Source organism: Pangasianodon hypophthalmus, chromosome 2 (genome assembly GCF_027358585.1).
Source record: "Pangasianodon hypophthalmus isolate fPanHyp1 chromosome 2, fPanHyp1.pri, whole genome shotgun sequence".
Taxonomy (NCBI): Eukaryota; Metazoa; Chordata; class Actinopteri; order Siluriformes; family Pangasiidae; genus Pangasianodon; species Pangasianodon hypophthalmus.
Window position 1 is genome coordinate 3,223,936 of NC_069711.1, and position 19,419 is coordinate 3,243,354.

Here is a 19,419-nt window from a genome sequence, read left to right on the forward strand (position 1 = left end):
ACGTGTTCTTTTTATTGTCTTACTTCCATGCAGGCCCAGGAGCAATGACACAACCTTTCAGAGGGGTAGGTACAAAGTGACATAGCAAAACTACCTGGTCACATGATTTGCACCATAATTAATTTGACAAAACTTTTTTTATGTCACATTGGTCCTAATTTCAGGCAAATGGAGATCATGAAAATAACCCAAATGTGCTTCCTCTCCAATCAAGACAAAACACCAGTCTACCACAGTCTCCCTATCAGAGTCTGGACCGCAACACCAGCCAATCAGATTCAGACTACCAAAGTCTCACGCATTAAACCCAACAACCAGATTCCAACTACCAAAGTCTCAAATAAGGCTGATAGCTTTTCCATTAATCTGGACTGGTCTTGATACAAAACCCAATGAGGTTAATATATTACACATTTACTTATGAAAATCACACAAATTTGCTTCTGTCCTAATCAAGAAAAATTGTCAGGCTATCAAAATTTGTTCATCAGTCTAGTCTTTTGCAAAAGAGTCTGGTCTTTTTTAAGTCGGTAAATGTGGTCAGCACACCTGAAAATGTGAGAAATCTACAGAATATCTGATTATATCTGTCAAATGACAACATTATTAAATATTGTCATTTGACAGATATAATCAGATATTAAATTATGATGCATTTGCCACCTAATGTTTTTAGAACTTTGGGATGAGTAAGCTTAGCAACATTTTTTTAAATGATTTATTTACTTCTAATTTCATGATCGTTATTACTATATTCTGTCTCTTATCTTTAGTTTGATTATGAATCATTTAATTAGTCAAAAGAGGGTGGGGGGTGTAGAATGTACGTTTTTTTAATCAATTTTTTACAGCCTACTGTATGACCTTGTGAAGGCTTCTTTACTTCTTTATATTTTGAGTATTGCATAGATAATGGATTGTGGTTGCACAGAGAGGTAAGAGAGGTAATGGAAAATTACTGGTGAATTGTGTGATGACATCATGAAGGATTAATGTGGGTATGTATTTGAAGCTTCAGTAAAATCCACCTCCATCCCTACATTCTGTGGCTGTCTGCATCTCATTTCTGAAGGCAATGTATATTTCTTTTGTGTATAGTCATATTCAGTTTTGATGTTCCTGTTACACTGATATGGTGGGGTGTATTTTACTGTTACTGGTGTCTTACTTTTTTACTTTTAATTTAAGCAGTATTTCTCTCTATAATGACAGGAAGAAAGTAAAACCATATTTTAGAACAATTTCATTGGCCACACTCCTTTCCACTCCTCAGTGCGCAGGCCGCTGGCTGCAGCCACTTACTGGCTTCTCAACATCACATGAACCTGGTCTGTTTTGGTAATGAACAAGAACATCATAGAACAACCTACTCCACTTTAGATGTAAAGAATAAACATAAAAAGCTGTAGATACGAAAATAATCCCTGCCAGTGCCATTGCCACACCAAAGGCAAAAGCATTACAGAAAGACATTTCACCATCTAAGTGGTTAAAAGCTTAAGCGACTACTGTGCACTTCAGAGACAACAAAAATATAGTGGTCTTCCACGTTACACATGCACAATATTATTAGAGCCTTCTCTTGAGGGTTGATCATATTTTTACTTTTACATGGATGTCACTGAGCAGATTACTTCCTGGATTCCCCTGTTTTTGTAAGTAGCCTGTATATGTATGTGCATACACTATTTCCATATATTGAAAATTTAAAAATGCATGACTTGTACTGTGGGGTGATTTAAAGTGATGAATACTAGGCAAGTCATAACACATTTACAAATTAACAAAGTCCAGTCTGACTGAATTAATTTGAAAGTGTCTTTGCTGCACTTTACTTACACTTCACACATAAAATTGCTGAGAAGTTTTCACTTAAAGTCAGAAAGGGAAGTGGTCATTGCTTCAGTTTTTTGGTTAAGACAGATTAAGACAGCACATTCACAGAGTGGGACAGAGACAGTAACAGTGTGTAAAAGAGCAGGAGATTTAATATCTTTCTGAAGTGGAGTTGGTGTGAATATCTATGAGTGTGAACTCAGGATGAAGATCCTCCTCATCTTCACCCTCTGCCTGATCGCAGGTAAAGAAATGCATTTCAAAATCTTCACTATCAGCAGCAGTGTTACATGAAGGAAGGTTTTGCTCAGATGGATATTTTGTGTTTTGTTAGATGGAGGAGCCTCCAAGGAAGTAACAGGATATGCAGGAGGAGGAGTCCTTATCAAGTGCGAGTATAGTGCAGAGTACACAGAAAACCTAAAATATTTCTGTAAGGGTTCAGGACTAGGCTGTAATTACCAAATAAACACAGGAGCTAAAAACATGTGGATAAATTCAGGAAGATTCTCACTGTTTGATGACACCAAATCAGCAGAGTTCTGGGTGATGATCAGAGAGCTCACTGTACAGGACACTGGGACATACCAGTGTGGAGTTTATAGAGGTTTGGTGTTAGACATTTTCACACCAGTGGAACTGAAGGTAAAGAAAGGTGAGTCTCCCACCACTGCCTTCTGTTTATCTTGCTGAACATTCAGCATCAGTAGCATTAGCTAAACTGAAAGTACGAACAGTAGGAAGGGATCAAATTGTTATATAATGCTTGTTTACACTTTCTGAGCACTTTATTAGGAACACTTGTACACCTACTCATTCAAGCAATTATCTAGTCAGCCAATCATGTGGCAGCACAATGCATAAAAATCAGGTAGATACAGGCAAGCAGCTTTGGGTAATGTTCACATCAACCATCAGAATGGGGAAAAATGTGATCTCAGTGAGTTTGACCATGGCATGATTGTTGGTGCCAAACAGGCTGGTTTGAGTATTTCTTTAACTGCTGATCTCCTGGGATTTTCACACACAGCAGTCTCTAGAGTTAACTCAGAACGCTGTGGTAACACTTTACCACCAATTATATAATTGTTTATATGATTTGCTATATGCAGCTGCATATTCTTATAGACCATGTTTGATTTAGTTTAGCCATAAGTGTTAATTAATATATTAACTAACAAGCATGTACTAACATGTACTTAAGGTGGTAGTTATTCACGCGTGAATTCACAAGACTCACATCATAGTTAAGGTTAGCGCTTCATTAGTTTGTGATTAGTACATGCCTTAACTCATCATTAGCTCATATTTAAGTAAGGATTAATTCAGGTATTAGTGCATGAGTGCATTGTAAAGTGTTACCAATGCTGCAATAAAGAAAAAACATCCATTGAGCAGCAGTTCTGTGGACAGAAAAAACACCTTGTTGATGAGAGAGGTCAAATGAGAATGGCCAGTCTGGTTTGAGCTGACACAAAGGCTACATCGGTTTCCACTTCTGTCAGCTGAGAACAGAAATCTGAGCCTGCAGTGGGCACAGGCTCACCAAAACTGGACAGTTGAAGACTGGAAGAACATAGCCTGGTCTGATGAATCTTGATTTCTGCTGAGGCACATAGGGTATCTTTTGGGTCAGAATTTGGCACCAACAGCATGAATCCGTGGAACCAAACTGCCTTGTGTCGACAGTCCAGGCTGGTGGAGGTGGTGTAATGGTGTGGGGAATGTTTTCTTGGAATACTTTGGGCCCATTAATACCAATCAATCATTGCTTGAATGCTACACACTAATTGAGTATTGTTGCTGACCATGTGCATCCCTTCACGGCCACAATTTACCCATCTTCTAATGGCTAATTCCAGCATTTCAATGCACCATGTCACAAAGCAAAAGTCATTCCAAACAGGTTTCATTAACATGGCAATGAGTTCAATGTTCTTCAGTGACCTTCCCAGTCACCAGATCTGAATCCAATAGAACACGTTTGGGTTGTGGTAGAACGGGAGATTCACAGCATGAAGTACACCTGAAACATCTGCAGGAATTGTGTGAGGCAACCATGCAGACAACATGGACCGGAATCTCAAAGATATGTTTCCAACATCTTGTGGGGTCCATACCATGAAGAATGGAGCCTGTTTTGAGAACAAAGGGAGGCCCTGCTTAGCATTAGTATAGTGTTCCTAATAAAGTGCTCAGTGAGTGTATGTATACCAGAGCACTGTTGAATGCTCAATTCTGATTTTCTGTAATAGCAGCTTTGGCATTCATGCTGACTATAAGGCAAATCACAAGTTTATATTAATACACTCATGCTAATATGCTATCATTTTTCTATAGTTATGTCTATATCTCACTCATTCACAGGGACATGCATGGTGGATGTTCTAAGCCTAAATTTAAACAAATTAAAAAACTTGTTATTTAACAAAGATCTATAATCATTGATATGGTGAATCTTTCTGTAAGGAGTGAGAGAAAAAATGAGAGGCTGGTGAGGGACTGTCCGTTCATAACTGCTGTAATTTATGTCCTAACAGGAACTAATCTGTTTAATGGATGTTTGCCAATATTAATTTTAACTATAAAAAGTAGGATGTGTTTTTCTTTAATAAACTAAAATTGCAGTTGTTTACAATTGCTGTGGACTATGGTGAATACAACACTTTAGTTCATGCAGTTGATTATTTTGCTATAACAGCACACCCCCAAGAGGTTTATTAATTATTTATGTATATTGTAAGCATGATTTGAACTTGCTTTTAACAGGGGCCTTGGTCTCTAGAGAAGTGACTGCATATGCAGGGACAAGAAGCAATATTAAGTGCCGATATGAGGATAAATACAAAGACACACCCAAATCTTTCTGTAAGATTGAGACAGATCAGTGGGGTTTTAAGCAAATAAGTACAGAACCAAAAGGTTTATGGGCACATGATGGCAGATTCTCAATTCACGACAACAGAAGTGCAGGATTCTTCAGCGTGTTTATCAGAGAGCTGAATAATGAGGACTCTGGAACATACGCGTGTGCTGTTGTTTTGTCTGATGAAACAGAGATCTACACTGTAGTAAAGCTGAATGTAACAGAAGGTGAGTAGCTAATAGAATGTTGTGATACTGTGTATGTTTATGCATAAACAGGAACTGTTTAAGTTTTACTAAACAGAATTAAAGTATAGACCAATTTCATAATTTATTTACCGACATGATTTGAGATGTTGCTCTTTATTTGTCTTTTTCTCAACAAGTTTAATCACCTCTGATCATCTCAAATAGTGCAATATCACTAGAACAGAATGTATTATAATCCTGACAGTTAACATTTTGATTTGTCAGAATATGATATGATGAATGTATCATACATAAACTCATCTGATGTATTGGGATATACAGCTCTGTCCTATGAGAAGTCCATCAGTGAGACTGTTCATGTAGGAGGAGATGTGACTATCAGCTGCAAATACCCAGAATCCCACAGGAATGACAATAAGTTTCTCTGCAAAAGGAATGCAATTGCTGCTTGTTTTTATAATTCAACTGTTAAAGAAAGTAGAAAGTATGTAAATAAGGGGAAATTCTCCCAGTATGATGACAGAGAAAAACAAATCTTCACCGTGCGCCTCAATAATGCGACTGAGCAGGACTCTGGTGAATACTGGTGTGGAGCTGAAGTAAACTGGAAATCTGATAATGGATACAAGGTTTATTTCATGCAGATCAACCTGAGTGTTACTGGTGAGTTTGTGACGCTGACATTCTGTAATTTCAGACAAACATAACAGACATACATAAACCTTTTTGATAGCTGGATAACAGAATTGAGGAAAATAATTGGAAATAATTTTGTTTCTTACTGAAATAAATTAGCTTATTTCAAGCCTTTATTTGCCAAAAAAAAGTAATTCCAGCTTCCAACAATTTCATAATTGTTTTTTTTTTTTTTTGCTAAAACTGAAAAGTCTGCCTTCTGCTTTACACAAGCATTTTGACTTTTCAGAAATATTACTAGCACCACAGAAATTTGTCACCTAATCTTAATATGGGGATTTCTTCAGCTAACAGCAGTCAGTGTCTCTGAAGATCCAAATCCAAATAAATGCACAAATACAACACATACAGTATACAGTGCCTGTATTGTTTTTAGTCATACTGCATGTATGTGCTTTTTTCATTTATAATCTAATAAATGAATGATTGTGTTTTTGATCCATGAGTCCCAACTTCTCTCAGCCTACATCAACTTCTCCTCCAACAGGTCAGTGTATTTAAATGCATATCATATCTAGGTGTAACTACACGATTTTGATTAATCTCATCAGATACTTCTGAATGGTCAGCTTTTTCACTATACAGCCAAACGTATGTGGATGTCTGACCATCACAGATATTTGAACCTTCCCAAACTATTGTCACACAGTTGGAAGCACAGAATTGGCTAGAATGTCTTTGCAGGCTTTGGCGTTAAGATTTCACTTCACTAGAACCAAGAGCCCTAATCCTGTTGTAGCATGAAAATGCCTCTGTGCACGAACCGAGGTTCATAAAGACATAGTTTGCTAAGGTTGGCAATTCAGCAAGAATTGTATGGCTCTGCTGCTCAGGTGTCCACATACTTTTGGCCATATAGTGTAATTTGAATGTGACTGAATGACTGATCATGCATTTTTCTTCCAGCATTTCCAGTTTTCACTGTGATCACCGTGTCTGTGATTCTGCTGGTGCTTCTGGCTGGAATTTCAATCCTCACTGTGACTCTCCGAAAGAGATTCAAGCTACAAGGCATGCACATGCACGCACACACACACTTGTGGTTCTATTCCACTTATTCTAACCTCTGGGATATCTTCTTATGTATGTGCACACATGTCAAGATCTTCAACAGTCATGACATGAAAGTAATGAAGTATTTGCCATAAATACCTTAATGCCATGTCACTTCTTTTTCTTTTCTCTACTCACTGGGCCCATGCTGGACCGCATGTAGATTGGGAGCTTAGCTTGTTAACCTTGTTATCCAAGATTCCTAATGGGTTGTTGTGCAGCTGCTTGCTCAGTTTTACAGGACAGGAGCATGCGTGTCCCTCACACAATCAGAGCTATCTGCACTAACAGTGTGTTCCTCCATCCTTCACCTGGTTGCTTCAGGTTACAGGAAAGGCGCATATGTTTCTCTCCATTTTCCTCAAGCCACCTGAGCTATCAATACTGGAACATGTCTGTCCTTCCTTTCACCTTACACTGCTGGCTGCATTCCTTGAAAAGAGATTCTCTCTGCTAGAGAGACAGGGTGACAGGATAGAAGCATGTGTATAGGATTAGAAACTGATTCAACCTGTAACACCAAACATGTTCTTCTGCTGACTGAAATGTTGATGCTTTGCAATTGGAATCCAATGCAAAGAACCCACCAAGGTCTGGTGATATGAGTCTTGGCCAGCTTGTCATGTGATAATTGCAGATGTAATGGCAGGTTTGCTGATAAAAGCTAATATGACCATGCCTTTGACATGCATGGGTAATTCTTTGGTAACTTTCCAGCAAGAATTGGAGTGGTAGACGCCAGTCCCTCCACTATGGAATTGATTTAAGTCTCACTTCTCACAGCAGTGTACATGGCCTGAGAGATAGGAAACCTCTCCTCAAATCGGGTTATGTGCGATGTCAACCATGGCTTGCAACGTCCAAACTGCACTACTCTTTGCCCTGTGGCCAAAGAGGCCCTGGAGAGAAGAGTTTTTGAGAGAGAAGGTTTTGAAATTGAAGCCAACAGACAACTGGCAAATTAATGGTCTGACACTCTTACACCTTGTCAGAGTGACCAGCATATGAAATCACCTGGCTCTGTCTGATTTTGAGGCCTCATGATTTTCACACCCAATGCTCTGACCAAAGAGGGTTTTTCCCTCTTGGGCAGAGGCATGATCCAAATAGACCTCATCATTCTAAACAAGGTCGATGATCCAAATAGACCCCATCATTCTAAACAATGATGGCAGCTACCTATTCTAGATCTGAAACTGAATTAGTCCTAATCCATTTGGTCAGCAGAGTGATACATAAATCACCAGGGTGGCACAAGATCATAAAATGCTGTAGGCCTCACATGAAAGCTTGTTACATGAAAGGCTCACAACGGGGCACTGGACACACTGTTGAAGCAGCGAAAATGTAGAGTAGCACTTACACCCAGAGTTGCAAGTTTTTCTATCTTAGATTTATTCTCAGCTGATAAGGTAGGATTCTGGTTTTGTGTACTATATGCTTGGCTCTGTTCCATCTAGTCTTTGGACTTTAATATTTTTGATTTTGTTGTGTTGTTCTAAAGACCTTCCTCTTCATGAAGTACTTAAATTAGCATGTTGTTATTAAAAAATTCCATGTCTTGTGTGATTTTTCATAGAATATTTTTTTATTTATTGATGGAGACTTCAAAGCACTTGTGTAAGTTGCTCTGGATAAGGGCGTCTACTAAATGCCATACATGTAAATGTAGTGATCAGAAGTAAAAATTGATTATATAGTGTTTGTTACCTGTCCACTCTCAATTCTACTCAAACTCTCCTGACTTCACTCCAGACTGGACTGCCTGGCTAAGCATTATCTCCACTTTTCATCTGTATTACCCTTTTGATTTACCACAATTCTTATTGTTTTGCTGCTAACAGGTGCCTCAAACCAATCTCTGTCATCAAATCTCACAGACCTAAAAGCTATCCTCCACAAAACCGAGGACATACTATGAGTAACCTCACCTACCCTTCACTGTTGTCACAATCCCAAACAGTGTGGGAAGGTGGGCTCTGGAACTTCCAGTCTGCCATAAAGAAAGCTGACTTCATCTGAGCTTTAGGTTCCTATCACTCTATCTACATTCTAGCACTAACTGAGACCTAGATCACTCCAAAGAACACAGTTTCACTGGCTGATCTATTCTTTCTCTCACACTCCACAAGAAACAGGCAGAGGTGGTGGTACAGGTTTGCTTTGTCTCAGACATATTGCTTCACATGTCTTGTCTCAACATCTCATGCTTTGAATTACATGCTGTTATTGTTATGCCTCCGATAACTATTTATACCTCTCTCTCTCCCACTCTCCAAAACCACCACTCTATCCTGTCAATCCTTCCACTCCTTTTACTCTCTACTGCTGTAATTAGCCACCAACAATTTCCTCTCTTCACTTTCCTCATCCATGGACCTTCTCTGCCCTTTATTTTCTAAAGCTAGGAAGTCTTCTCACCCTGCTCCTTGGTTGTAGATGCAGCAATTGGAATTAAGAGCAGCTGAGAGAAACTAAAGGAAATTACAACCTGATACTGATCTCCCGTCATATCACTTTCTCTTGTCCAAGTTCACATCTGATGTGACAGCTACAAAGACCTTTGTTCTGCTAAGACAAGGGAAAGCTGGAAGCCTCTGCACAAGACCCTTGCAGGCTCTACAACATCTTTAGTCAGTCCTTAACATGCTCCATAATATCTGGTCATGTACCAACTGCATTCAAGACAAAAAGGGTTATTCCCATTCTGAAGAAACCCACTCTGGTTACCGCAGATGTTAGCAACTATTGACCAGTATCACTTCTCTCTCTTCCAAACTGGCATCAATCCTCATCCTCCTTGACCTTTCAGCAGCCTTGACATAGTCAACAACAAGACTCGCTTGTCCATCCTCATGAATCTTGGAATTTGTGACACAGCATAGCAATGGTTTGTTCCTACTTGAAAGGATGGTCATATCAGGTGACATGGAGGGGATCCATATCTGCTTCATACAGACTCTTCACTGGTGTCCCATTAGGTTCAGTGCTGGGTCCTCTTCTGTTTTCCCTCTATACCCACTCTCTTTGTGAAGGCATATCTTCACATGAGTTTTCATACTACTGTTTTGCTGATGAAACTTAACTTATCCTCTCCTTTCATTCCTCAGACTTTCATGTTTCTGCATGGATCTCAGAATGTCTGGCAGACACCTCATCATGTATGGCAACTCATCAGCTGAAAGTTAGTCTCAGCAAAACTGACCTGCTACACATCCCTTGAGATGCATTCCCATGTCAAGCTCTTGACATTGGCCTGGACAACTTTTAGATCTCATGATCTGTCACTGCAAGAAACCTTTGGGGTGACCATGGACAAACAGCTGTCCTTCTCATTCAAATGTATTTATATAACACTTTTAACAATGGACATTGTCACAAAGCTGCTTTACAGAAATTTGGATATAGATTTAAATTTATCCCTAATGAGCAAGCCTGAGATGACATGAGGAAGAAATCTTGAGAGGAACCAGACTCAAAAGGGAACCCATCCTCGAATGAGTGAAACCAGATAGTGCATTTATGAATCATTTCTCTTCTAAACCGTCTTCTATAGAGTCAAGTAGTGCTAAGTTTATTGAAAGGAACTTAAGTATGATCATCAGAGTCTGATGATCCACAGGCCATAGTGGAGATTTCTGATTTCATTCGAGTTTTAACTTTGTCTATAATATCAAAGAAATGTTATTGACTGTTCAGTGATTGAGATTTGAGTGTAAACTGTTTTTAGCAATTGCAGTCTTTAGGATATCCAAGTAGGATATCCACAGCCATCTCTAGGGTGTCCATGTAGTACCATCCACAGCAATCTCATGGTGATCTTTAGGCTATCCATGTGGACCATCCTCAGCAGCAGCATGTGATTGTTTTAAGAGGATGTACATTGTGTGCAGAGTGCAAACAGAGACTCTGGCAGGACTAGCTATGTCAGCATAACTAAAAGGGAGAACCAGAAGGTAACACATGAAGGCACCCTGTGACACAAAGTGTCTAGCCTTATGTCCCATTAAAGGCTTGACTAAACAAATAGGTTTTCAGCCAAGTCTTAAAGATTGAGACTGTGTCCCGAACACTAACTGGAAGGCTGTTCCATAACTATGGGCCTTTGTAAGTGAAACTTCTGACCCCTGATGTAACTTTTATTACAGGTACAAACAAAGAGCCTGCACCTTTTGATCGAAGCACATGAGGTCAGGTACTGCAGCGAGAGATCATTCCGTGCTTTGTAGGGCATTACTAGTATTTTAAAATCAATGCAATATTTTACTGGGAGCCAGTGCAGTGTGCATAAGTTATAGTCATTTCTTCTGGTTCTAGTAAAGACCCTGGCTGCTGCATTCTGGACTAACTGTGGATTGTTTATGCGCCTACTGGAACATCCAAGGCATTACAATAGTACAACCTTTTCTGCCTCATGTAGTGACATTATATGTTTCATCTTCGTAATATTTAAAAAATGAAAAGAGGCTGTTGTGGTAATATTACCTACATGAGCTTCAAATGAGAGACTGAAGTCAATAATCACACCAAGTTCTTTCAATGCTGCACATCATATACCTCAAAGGCCATCTATAGTTATTACATCATCAGACAGCTTGCTTCTAGCTGCCTGTGGTCCTTCTCATGTTACATTGCTAATATGATTCATTCATGCTGGTTTCTCCTTTACAACATTAGGAGGATTGGTCCATTTCTATCCACAGATACCACTCAGGTGCTTCTTAAGTCTCTCGTCATTTCAAGACTGGACTACTGAAACTCGGTCCTGGCAGGTCTGCCATCTGACCTCTGCAACTAATCAAGAAAGCAGCTGCATGACTTGTTTTCAACCTTCCCAAGTTCACCCACACTACCCCACTGCTTTGCTCCCTCCACTGGCTTCCTGTAGCTGCCTGCTTTAACACTGGTGCTTGCTTACAAAGCCAAGAACAGACCAGCACCCACGTTAAATCACTTATCACACCCTACTCTCAGTTGGACCCACCATCTTTCAGGATACAAAGAAGACATGGCTCTTTTCATCAAGGCTCCTCTCTGTCCTGGAAGCTAGGTGGTGGAATGAACTTCCCCTGACCGTCACTGGCTTAAACTGACGACTAAAGCCCTACCTTTTCACCAAATACTTGAATTAGCAGTTTGTTATTTAAAAAGGATCTGTCTTGTGTTTTTCATATTGTACTAACCTCCCGAAATGTAAATGTAGATGTAGGTTGTGCAGCAGATTGGGAAGAAATTCAGCCAGGCACAGTTGGGCTTTTGTGGCAATGCTGAGTTAAGTCATTGTTGAACATGGTTCTCCCTAGCAGAACTGAATGGCCCTCTGTGATGAAGCACTCACTCACTGCCCTTGTGGCCTACTATATACACTATATTACCAAAAGTATTCGGTCACCCATCCAAATGATCAGAATCAGGTGTCCTAATCACTTGGCCTGGCCACAGGTGTATAAAATCAAGCACTTACGCATGCAGACTGTTTTTACAAACATTTGTGAAAGAATGGGCCGCTCTCAGGAGCTCAGTGAATTCCAGCGTGGAACTGTCATAGGATGCCACCTGTGCAACAAATCCAGTCGTGAAATGTCCTCGCTCCTAAATATTCCACAGTCAACTGTCAGCTTTATCATAACAAAATGGAAGAGTTTGGGAACAACAGCAACTCAGCCACAAAGTGGTAGGCCACGTAAACTGACGGAGAGGGGTCAGCGGATGCTGAAGCGCATAATGCAAAGAGGTCGTCGACTTTCTTCACAGTCAATTGCTACAGAGCTCCAAACTTCATGTGACCTTCAGATTAGCCCAAGTACAGTACGCAGAGAGCTTCATGGAATGGGTTTCCATGGCCGAGCAGCTGCATCCAAGCCACACATCACCAAGTGCAATGCAAAGCGTCGGATGCAGTGGTGTAAAGCACGCCGCCACTGGACTCTAGAGCAGTGGAGACGCGTTCTCTGGAGTGATGAATCACGCTTTTCCATCTGGCAATCTGATGGACGAGTCTGGGTTTGGAGGTTGCCAGGAGAACGGTACATTTCGGACTGCATTGTGCCGAATGTGAAATTTGGTGGAGGAGGAATTATGGTGTGGGGTTGTTTTTCAGGAGTTGGGCTTGGCCCCTTAGTTCCAGTGAAAGGAACTTTGAATGCTTCAGGATACCAAAACATTTTGGACAATTCCATGCTCCCAACCTTGTGGGAACAGTTTGGAGCGGGCCCCTTCCTCTTCCAACATGACTGTGCACCAGTGCACAAAGCAAGGTCCATAAAGACATGGATGACAGAGTCTGGTGTGGATGAACTTGACTGGCCTGCACAGAGTCCTGACCTGAACCCAATAGAACACCTTTGGGATGAATTAGAGCGGAGACTGAGAGCCAGGCCTTCTCGACCAACATCAGTGTGTGACCTCACCAATGCGCTTTTGGAAGAATGGTCAAAAATTCCTATAAACACACTCCTCAACCTTGTGGACAGCCTTCCCAGAAGAGTTGAAGCTGTAATAGCTGCAAAAGGTGGACTGACATCATATTGAACCCTATGGGTTAGGAATGGGATGGCACTTAAGTTCATATGTGAGTCAAGGCAGGTGACCGAATACTTTTGGTAATATAGTGTATAGTACGTTCCCACCTACCTTGCTGATTCTGCCCATAGTACACAGAATTTATCTATCAAGCCATACAGATTTACTTGGGACCTCGGAATGGCCAGATATGTCGTGAAGGTATTTATAGCAAATGCTGTCAATCATTTTGTTGAAGGTCTCAGTGTACAAGAGGATAGCCATGTGTTAGACCCTGCTCTTTTGCGTTCCTGCACCAACCCCAGTAGTCCCCTTAATGCTGTCTCCAAATGACATTGTGCAACTGCCAGTGTTTGGGAGATGAAAAAGAAAGAACCTGGAATTAAGACTGCAGTGCCACACAAGCATCTGAACTCTGAAGCTGGACATAGGACACACAAACAAAAGGAACACAGAAGAAAAAACACAGCACAGGCACCAGGCCACAGAACATAACAATTACCAAATGTTTAGCTTAGACACTTATGTAGGACTGATTCATGTCCAATTCTCCACCCAGTTACTGCTACAGCTACTGCTGCTCAGATTTACTATATTACTCATGTCAAGAGTTGTTCAGTCATATATGTGGTGTCAGTATTTCGAGATTAAAGTAACTCTTGTTCTCTTTATTGTCCTCATCTCCCTGTAGGCCAAGAAACAATTACACAACTTTCCAGAGGGGTGGGTACAAAGCTAAACTGCTCATTCACATGATTTGCTCTATTAATTAATTTGGTCAAACATTTCAGGCTTTTAATACTTCTAAGATCTACTATTTTTTTGTAATTTCAGACTAACAGAGAAGATGAAAATGAGCCACAGTCTGTCTATGAGAGTGTGATTGCCAACACCTACCAATTAGATCCAGTCTATGAAAATCTCAGTTATTAAACCAACCAACCTGATTCAATCTAACGGAGTCTAAAATCCCCCTCTAGCCATTGAACTTAAGGCTAATAGCTTCTCTTTTACACTGTACTGGTCTTGATACAAAAGCCAATAAGATTCATTGTAAGGTTATATTTTGAACATTTACTTATGGAAATCACTCAAATTTCCTTCCTCTGCAATGAAGAAAAATTGCCAGTCTGTCAAAATTTGTTCAGCAGTCTGTCTTTTGCTCAAGAGCCTAGTACTTTTTTAGTCAGTAAATGTGGCCAAAAGCTGCTACATGGATATCAAAGCCATCTGATTCTAAAAAGATATTCCAATTTTAAACAAATCCTAGAATAACTTGGAAAGACCAGATGGTGTAAACTTTTTTTTTTTTCAATCCAGTGAAGAGATCTTCAAAAAGCAAAAAAACATAAAACAGTGCTCAGGTGCACCAGCACAGGGTTAGAGAGTGGTTCAGATTGTTTCAGCTCAGTAGTTACTCTGAGCAATTACCAGCAAACCTTTATTATTTATTTTTTTAATTATTGAACATCAATGATCATTTCCTAGTTTTATAATGTGATTACATTTATTCATTATTCATTTTTATGTAATCATTTTCCATATTAATGCTGTAATGATGCAATTGCCTCCCAATGTTTTTAGAACTTTGGGATGAGTAAGCTTAGCAACACATTTTTAAAATTGATTTACTTATTTACTTATAATTTCATGATTAAAGTAACTTTTGGGTATATTGGAGTGTGGTTGTTATGTGTTGCCTGGCAGGTTATCATGTCTAGACATAGGTGACTTTGAGTTCCAAGGCATAGAGGGTTTGTAAGAGAGCTAGTTGGATGATGAGTCCATGAAGGGCTAACCTTTATATGTGTTTAAAACTTCAATAAAATTCACCTCCATCACTAAGTTTTTTGGCTGCCTGCATCTGTTTTCTGAAGACTAAAAGTGGAAAAGATACCACAATCTAACATTTCTAAAGTTATATGCACACTAAAAAATGGAATATATGGTCAGTCAGATTTAAAAGAACATTTTATGCATAATTTACATTTAAAAAATAAAGTTTCTTATCAAAACGTGATTTAATTGCTTATACTAAATTTAATTTAAACAATTTTATAAACACAGTGCAATGTTAATGTTTCTATTACATTGAATGTGCAGTGGTGTATTTTAATAGAAAAAATAAACTTTCAAAAAATGAGTGAAACAAAAGCAACAGTGCCTGAAATGAGAAATTTGATACAATCCTAAAAAAAATTCAAGGGTATTTCTCTTTATAAAGACAACGCAAATGTAAAATCATAGTTTAGTACAATTTCATTGTAAATGTTAGATCCTTGGCCATGTGCCTTTCCATTCTTCAGTACTCAGAGATGATGATCTCATCACATCCCGCACTGCACCACGTTTCCTCCAATCCTCTAGCACTGCTCGACTGGACCCACCATCTCTCAGGGTACAAGGAAGGCATGCATCAAGACTCTTCTCCTAGGTGGTGGAATGAACCTCCCCTAGAACATCCCCTAGTCACTGGCAGTCTTCAAACGACGTCTAAAGACTTACCTCTTCCTAAAGTACGTAAATTAGCACTAAATTAGCACTCTGAGTGCTTGTTACTATATTACCTCCCCAACAGAGTTTTTGGACTGATGGTATTCTTAGTCTGTGACCTAGCGAACCAGTATCTAGAGACTTCAAAGCACTTCTATAAGTCGCTCTGGATAAGGGCGTCTGCCAAATGCCATAAATGTAATGTAAAAGCAATGTAAATGTAAATGGTTTACTGACCACTGGCTCCACCCACTTACTAGCTTCTAAACATCATGTGAACCTGGACTGTTTCAGTAATGACTTTAACAATCATTTAGTGACAAATCATAGAGCAACCTGCTCCACTTTAGACGTAAGGAATAACACAGAACAGACCGTGAAATAATTCACCCCAGGGTGATGTGATATTTTTACCACCCTGAAGACCAAATCACTACAGAAAGACTAAAACACAATGTGTTTAGAATCTTCTGTTGTGTTTTCATCACATTTTTGTTCTTACTTGGATATCATCAAGCAGATTGTCTACTCACACTCTTGTGAACTCAGTGCTTCTCTCCTGTGTCTCTCACATTATCCTCAAGATGGCAGCAGCTGCATCAGCCCGACTCACAATGAACAATATAATGTTTTAAATGAAGGGAAGTCAGATAACCATTGAATAAAATACAATGGGGTGTGATTTAATAGGAAAGTTACTCTTTCCAAACCAACATCAATTACGTTCCTATAACAGCAATGTTTGAAAGTGTTTTATTACTCTCATAACACAACAAAAGCACAACGAATCATATTATCTGTTTAACTACAACATTAAATGCACCTATAATCTTATCACTCAGGTCACAGCAGCTATAAACAGTCTCTCCCTCAACAGCCTATCTTTTTTCCTCTCATTTGAAGTTAATAAGACATAAATACAAGAGAGTGCAAAGAAGTGCAAACTCCTCTCGCCTGCGGACATTTTGGTGGAGAAAAAAAATATGACTGTTACAAAGTGTTAACCCTGGAAACTCCTTCCTTAAATGTTTAATGAAATTTAACGAATCTTCTGACCAATCAGAATCAAGAATTCAACAGACCTAAATGAATTAAACATGTTCTGCAAAAAAGCTTTTTATATTTTTTATATTTACAAAAATACATCTTTGATAGTGTCCCACACATGTATATACATTGTAATATATAATATACACTATATACATTCATTCATCTTCAGTAACCTCTTTATCCTGGTTATGTAATTATAAATATTATATAAGTGTTGAAAGAATGAAGATTCATATGAAATAACCATCAAAGAATTTAGATTTTTTAAATTTGAGCATTTTTTTTAATACATTGTCACAGTTATAAGTTAACACTATATATGTACAAATAGTGTCACAGAGCCAAATGCTGAACAGACAGCCTGTATATTTATGTGCAAACACTATTTCCTTATTTTTGCAGAATTTAAAATACATAACTTGGCTTCATCATTTCAAATTACACCAGAGTACAACATACATTGATGAAGTCGCAACACATTTACAAATTAACAAAGTCAAGCCTCTGTTCTCTGTTGCACTTTGCTCACACACACTTCACATACATACATATATATATATATATATATATATATATATATATATATATATATATATATTTTTTTTTTTTTTTCTGAGAAGTTTGCAACTTTCTTATAGAGCCAGAAAAGGAAGTGGTCAGTGCACAGTGCACATGCAGAGTGGGACAGAGACAGTAACAGTGTGTAAAAGAACAGAACATTTAATATCTTCCTAAAGTGGAGTTCCTCATTTTCACTCTCTGCCTGATCTCAGGTAAACTTCAAAAATAACCCTCAATATCAGCAGCACTGTTACATGAAGGAAGGTTTTGATCAGATGAATATTTGGTCTTTTGTTAGATGGAGGATCCTCCATGGAAGTTAGAGGATATTCAGGAGGAGGAGTCCTTATCAAGTGCAAGTGTGATGGAGTAGACCGTCACTGCTGGTCACGGCAGCACTGGCATTACATTATACATATCACACCACAACCACTTTTCATTTTCCCCACCACTATATTCCTTTTTTAGAAGAAAGAGCAGCCACATTTATTTATTTGTCACATATACATTACAGCACAGTGAAATTCTTTTGCTTCACATATCACAGCTAGGGTTGGGGTCAGAGCCATGCCATGCCATGATACAGCGCCCCTGGAGCAGAGAGGGTTAAGGGCCTTGCTCAAAGGCCCAACAGTGGCAACTTGGCAGTGCTGGGGTTCAAAATCAGACCTTCTGACCCAGAGGCTTAACTGTTGAGCCACCACTGCCCTTAGCTTATCCCCTTTAGTTTACGGCTTGTTCTAACTCAATATACAATCCCTCCACAGTATACATACCCCAACCAGACCTACAAATACATTCCATTTGTTTTGTTATATGTTGTTTATTGTTATTTATCTGTAGGTTCTGTCATGTTGTTGTGCTCTGTGTCATGTTGGAGGAGTCGGTCTTCCGAGTTGCGAAGCTGCACCGGCCAAACGGTGTGCTCACACTGCACGTTGCCTATGAAGTGTCAGATTCGTGCTGCGCCGGTGCATTGCAACCGGAAACTGGCAACACAGTATATTTGGGCTTGAGGGGAGAGCAGCGATCATATATACCTGGGAAGAATTTATTTATTTATTTATTTATTGTATTATTGTTGTGTTTTGGAACCTTGTTGTGCACTTACATAGACTTATTCACCCATGGACATTTTCGACCTTTTTGGCACTGTAAATAAACTTCACCTTGCACATCAGTGCACTTGCAGAGTCAGCCATCATTTATCATCTTTTACAGACCATTAACGTGTCCCATAGTGAGTCTGTGGGGCTTGCTTTGTGACATTTCATGGCAGTGATGGGATGGCTACCCGCAAGATGGCGCGCCAAACGGCAAGAAAACCAGAGGTGGTTTACTCTCCTGGGTGAAGAAGGTGGCTCCAGGTGCGATACCTGGCGGGGCAATGGTGGCTATTATGTGCAAGTTCCTCGACAGTTGCTGGAGGAGAGATATCTGCTAGAGCTATCATCTGCAGTCTACGTGACTCCCTCCTGCAGTCTGTCTGGCCTGCAGAGACCCCAGATGACATTGAGAGCCTGTGGATGGAAATCCCAACGCCGGCTGCACAAAGAGCATCTGCACATAGACAAAGACAAAAATGATCTTTGCCAGTTCGAGCGTCTGGCCAGGACTTGGAGGTGGCCTGAGGAGGAGTGGAGCTATCGACTTGTTCCATTGCTGACAGGACAGGCGCTGGAGGCTTACATAGCAATGGACGAGGAGCAAGCAGAAGTGTATGCTGATCTGAAGGAGGTGCTCCTAGAGAAATGTAACACCAGAAACCTGACAGCGCTTCCGGGTGACCTCTGTTCCAGCAGGGGAGTTGCCAATGGAGACCTACCATTGACGATGAGTGAGACCCGAGCTACACTAGAAGAAGAAGATCAGCAAGGCCATCATCCTTGAGCAGTTGCTCCGTGTGCTCCCATATGAAAGCCATATGTGGGTGAGAGAGCATGAGCCGCCGACAGGACTGGTGGCAGCGAAGCTGGCTCAGCAGTACACGAACACTCAGAGGTCCAAGCTCTGTAGTAATGTACGTGCAAGTAATGTAATGTACGTGCTGTGTCAGATAGCTCTGGGGTTGAGGCTGAAAGAGGTCAAGCAGATTGTATGGACAGTGCACAGGGGCCCAAGTCAACAGTTGGC

At 39.9% G+C, this 19,419-nt stretch overlaps 1 protein-coding gene across 4 annotated transcripts; it reads left to right on the forward strand.

Annotated features, from left to right (window-relative positions):
- The first annotated feature begins 1,948 nt into the window (after nt 1–1,948).
- Nucleotides 1,949–15,013, forward strand: LOC113545950 (CMRF35-like molecule 6). 4 transcript variants are annotated; one of them, XR_008300587.1, is made up of 5 exons: nt 1,949–2,080; nt 2,171–2,491; nt 4,606–4,929; nt 5,481–5,574; nt 6,514–6,620. XR_008300587.1 is itself a non-coding variant. In XM_053227065.1 (4 exons), the coding sequence occupies exons 1-4, from the start codon at nt 2,041–2,043 to the stop codon at nt 5,489–5,491; spliced, it is 696 nt and encodes a 231-aa protein (XP_053083040.1). In that variant the 5' UTR covers nt 1,949–2,040; the 3' UTR covers nt 5,492–5,925. The 4 variants fall into 4 exon arrangements, 3 of the variants coding, with proteins under 3 accessions (XP_053083040.1, XP_034156514.2, XP_053083046.1); XM_053227065.1 differs by lacking the exon at nt 6,514–6,620 and having other exon boundaries at nt 5,481–5,925; XM_034300623.2 differs by lacking the exons at nt 1,949–2,080; nt 2,171–2,491; nt 4,606–4,929 and adding exons at nt 13,874–13,905; nt 14,017–15,013 and having other exon boundaries at nt 4,994–5,574; nt 6,514–6,618.
- The last annotated feature ends 4,406 nt before the right edge of the window (nt 15,014–19,419 follow it).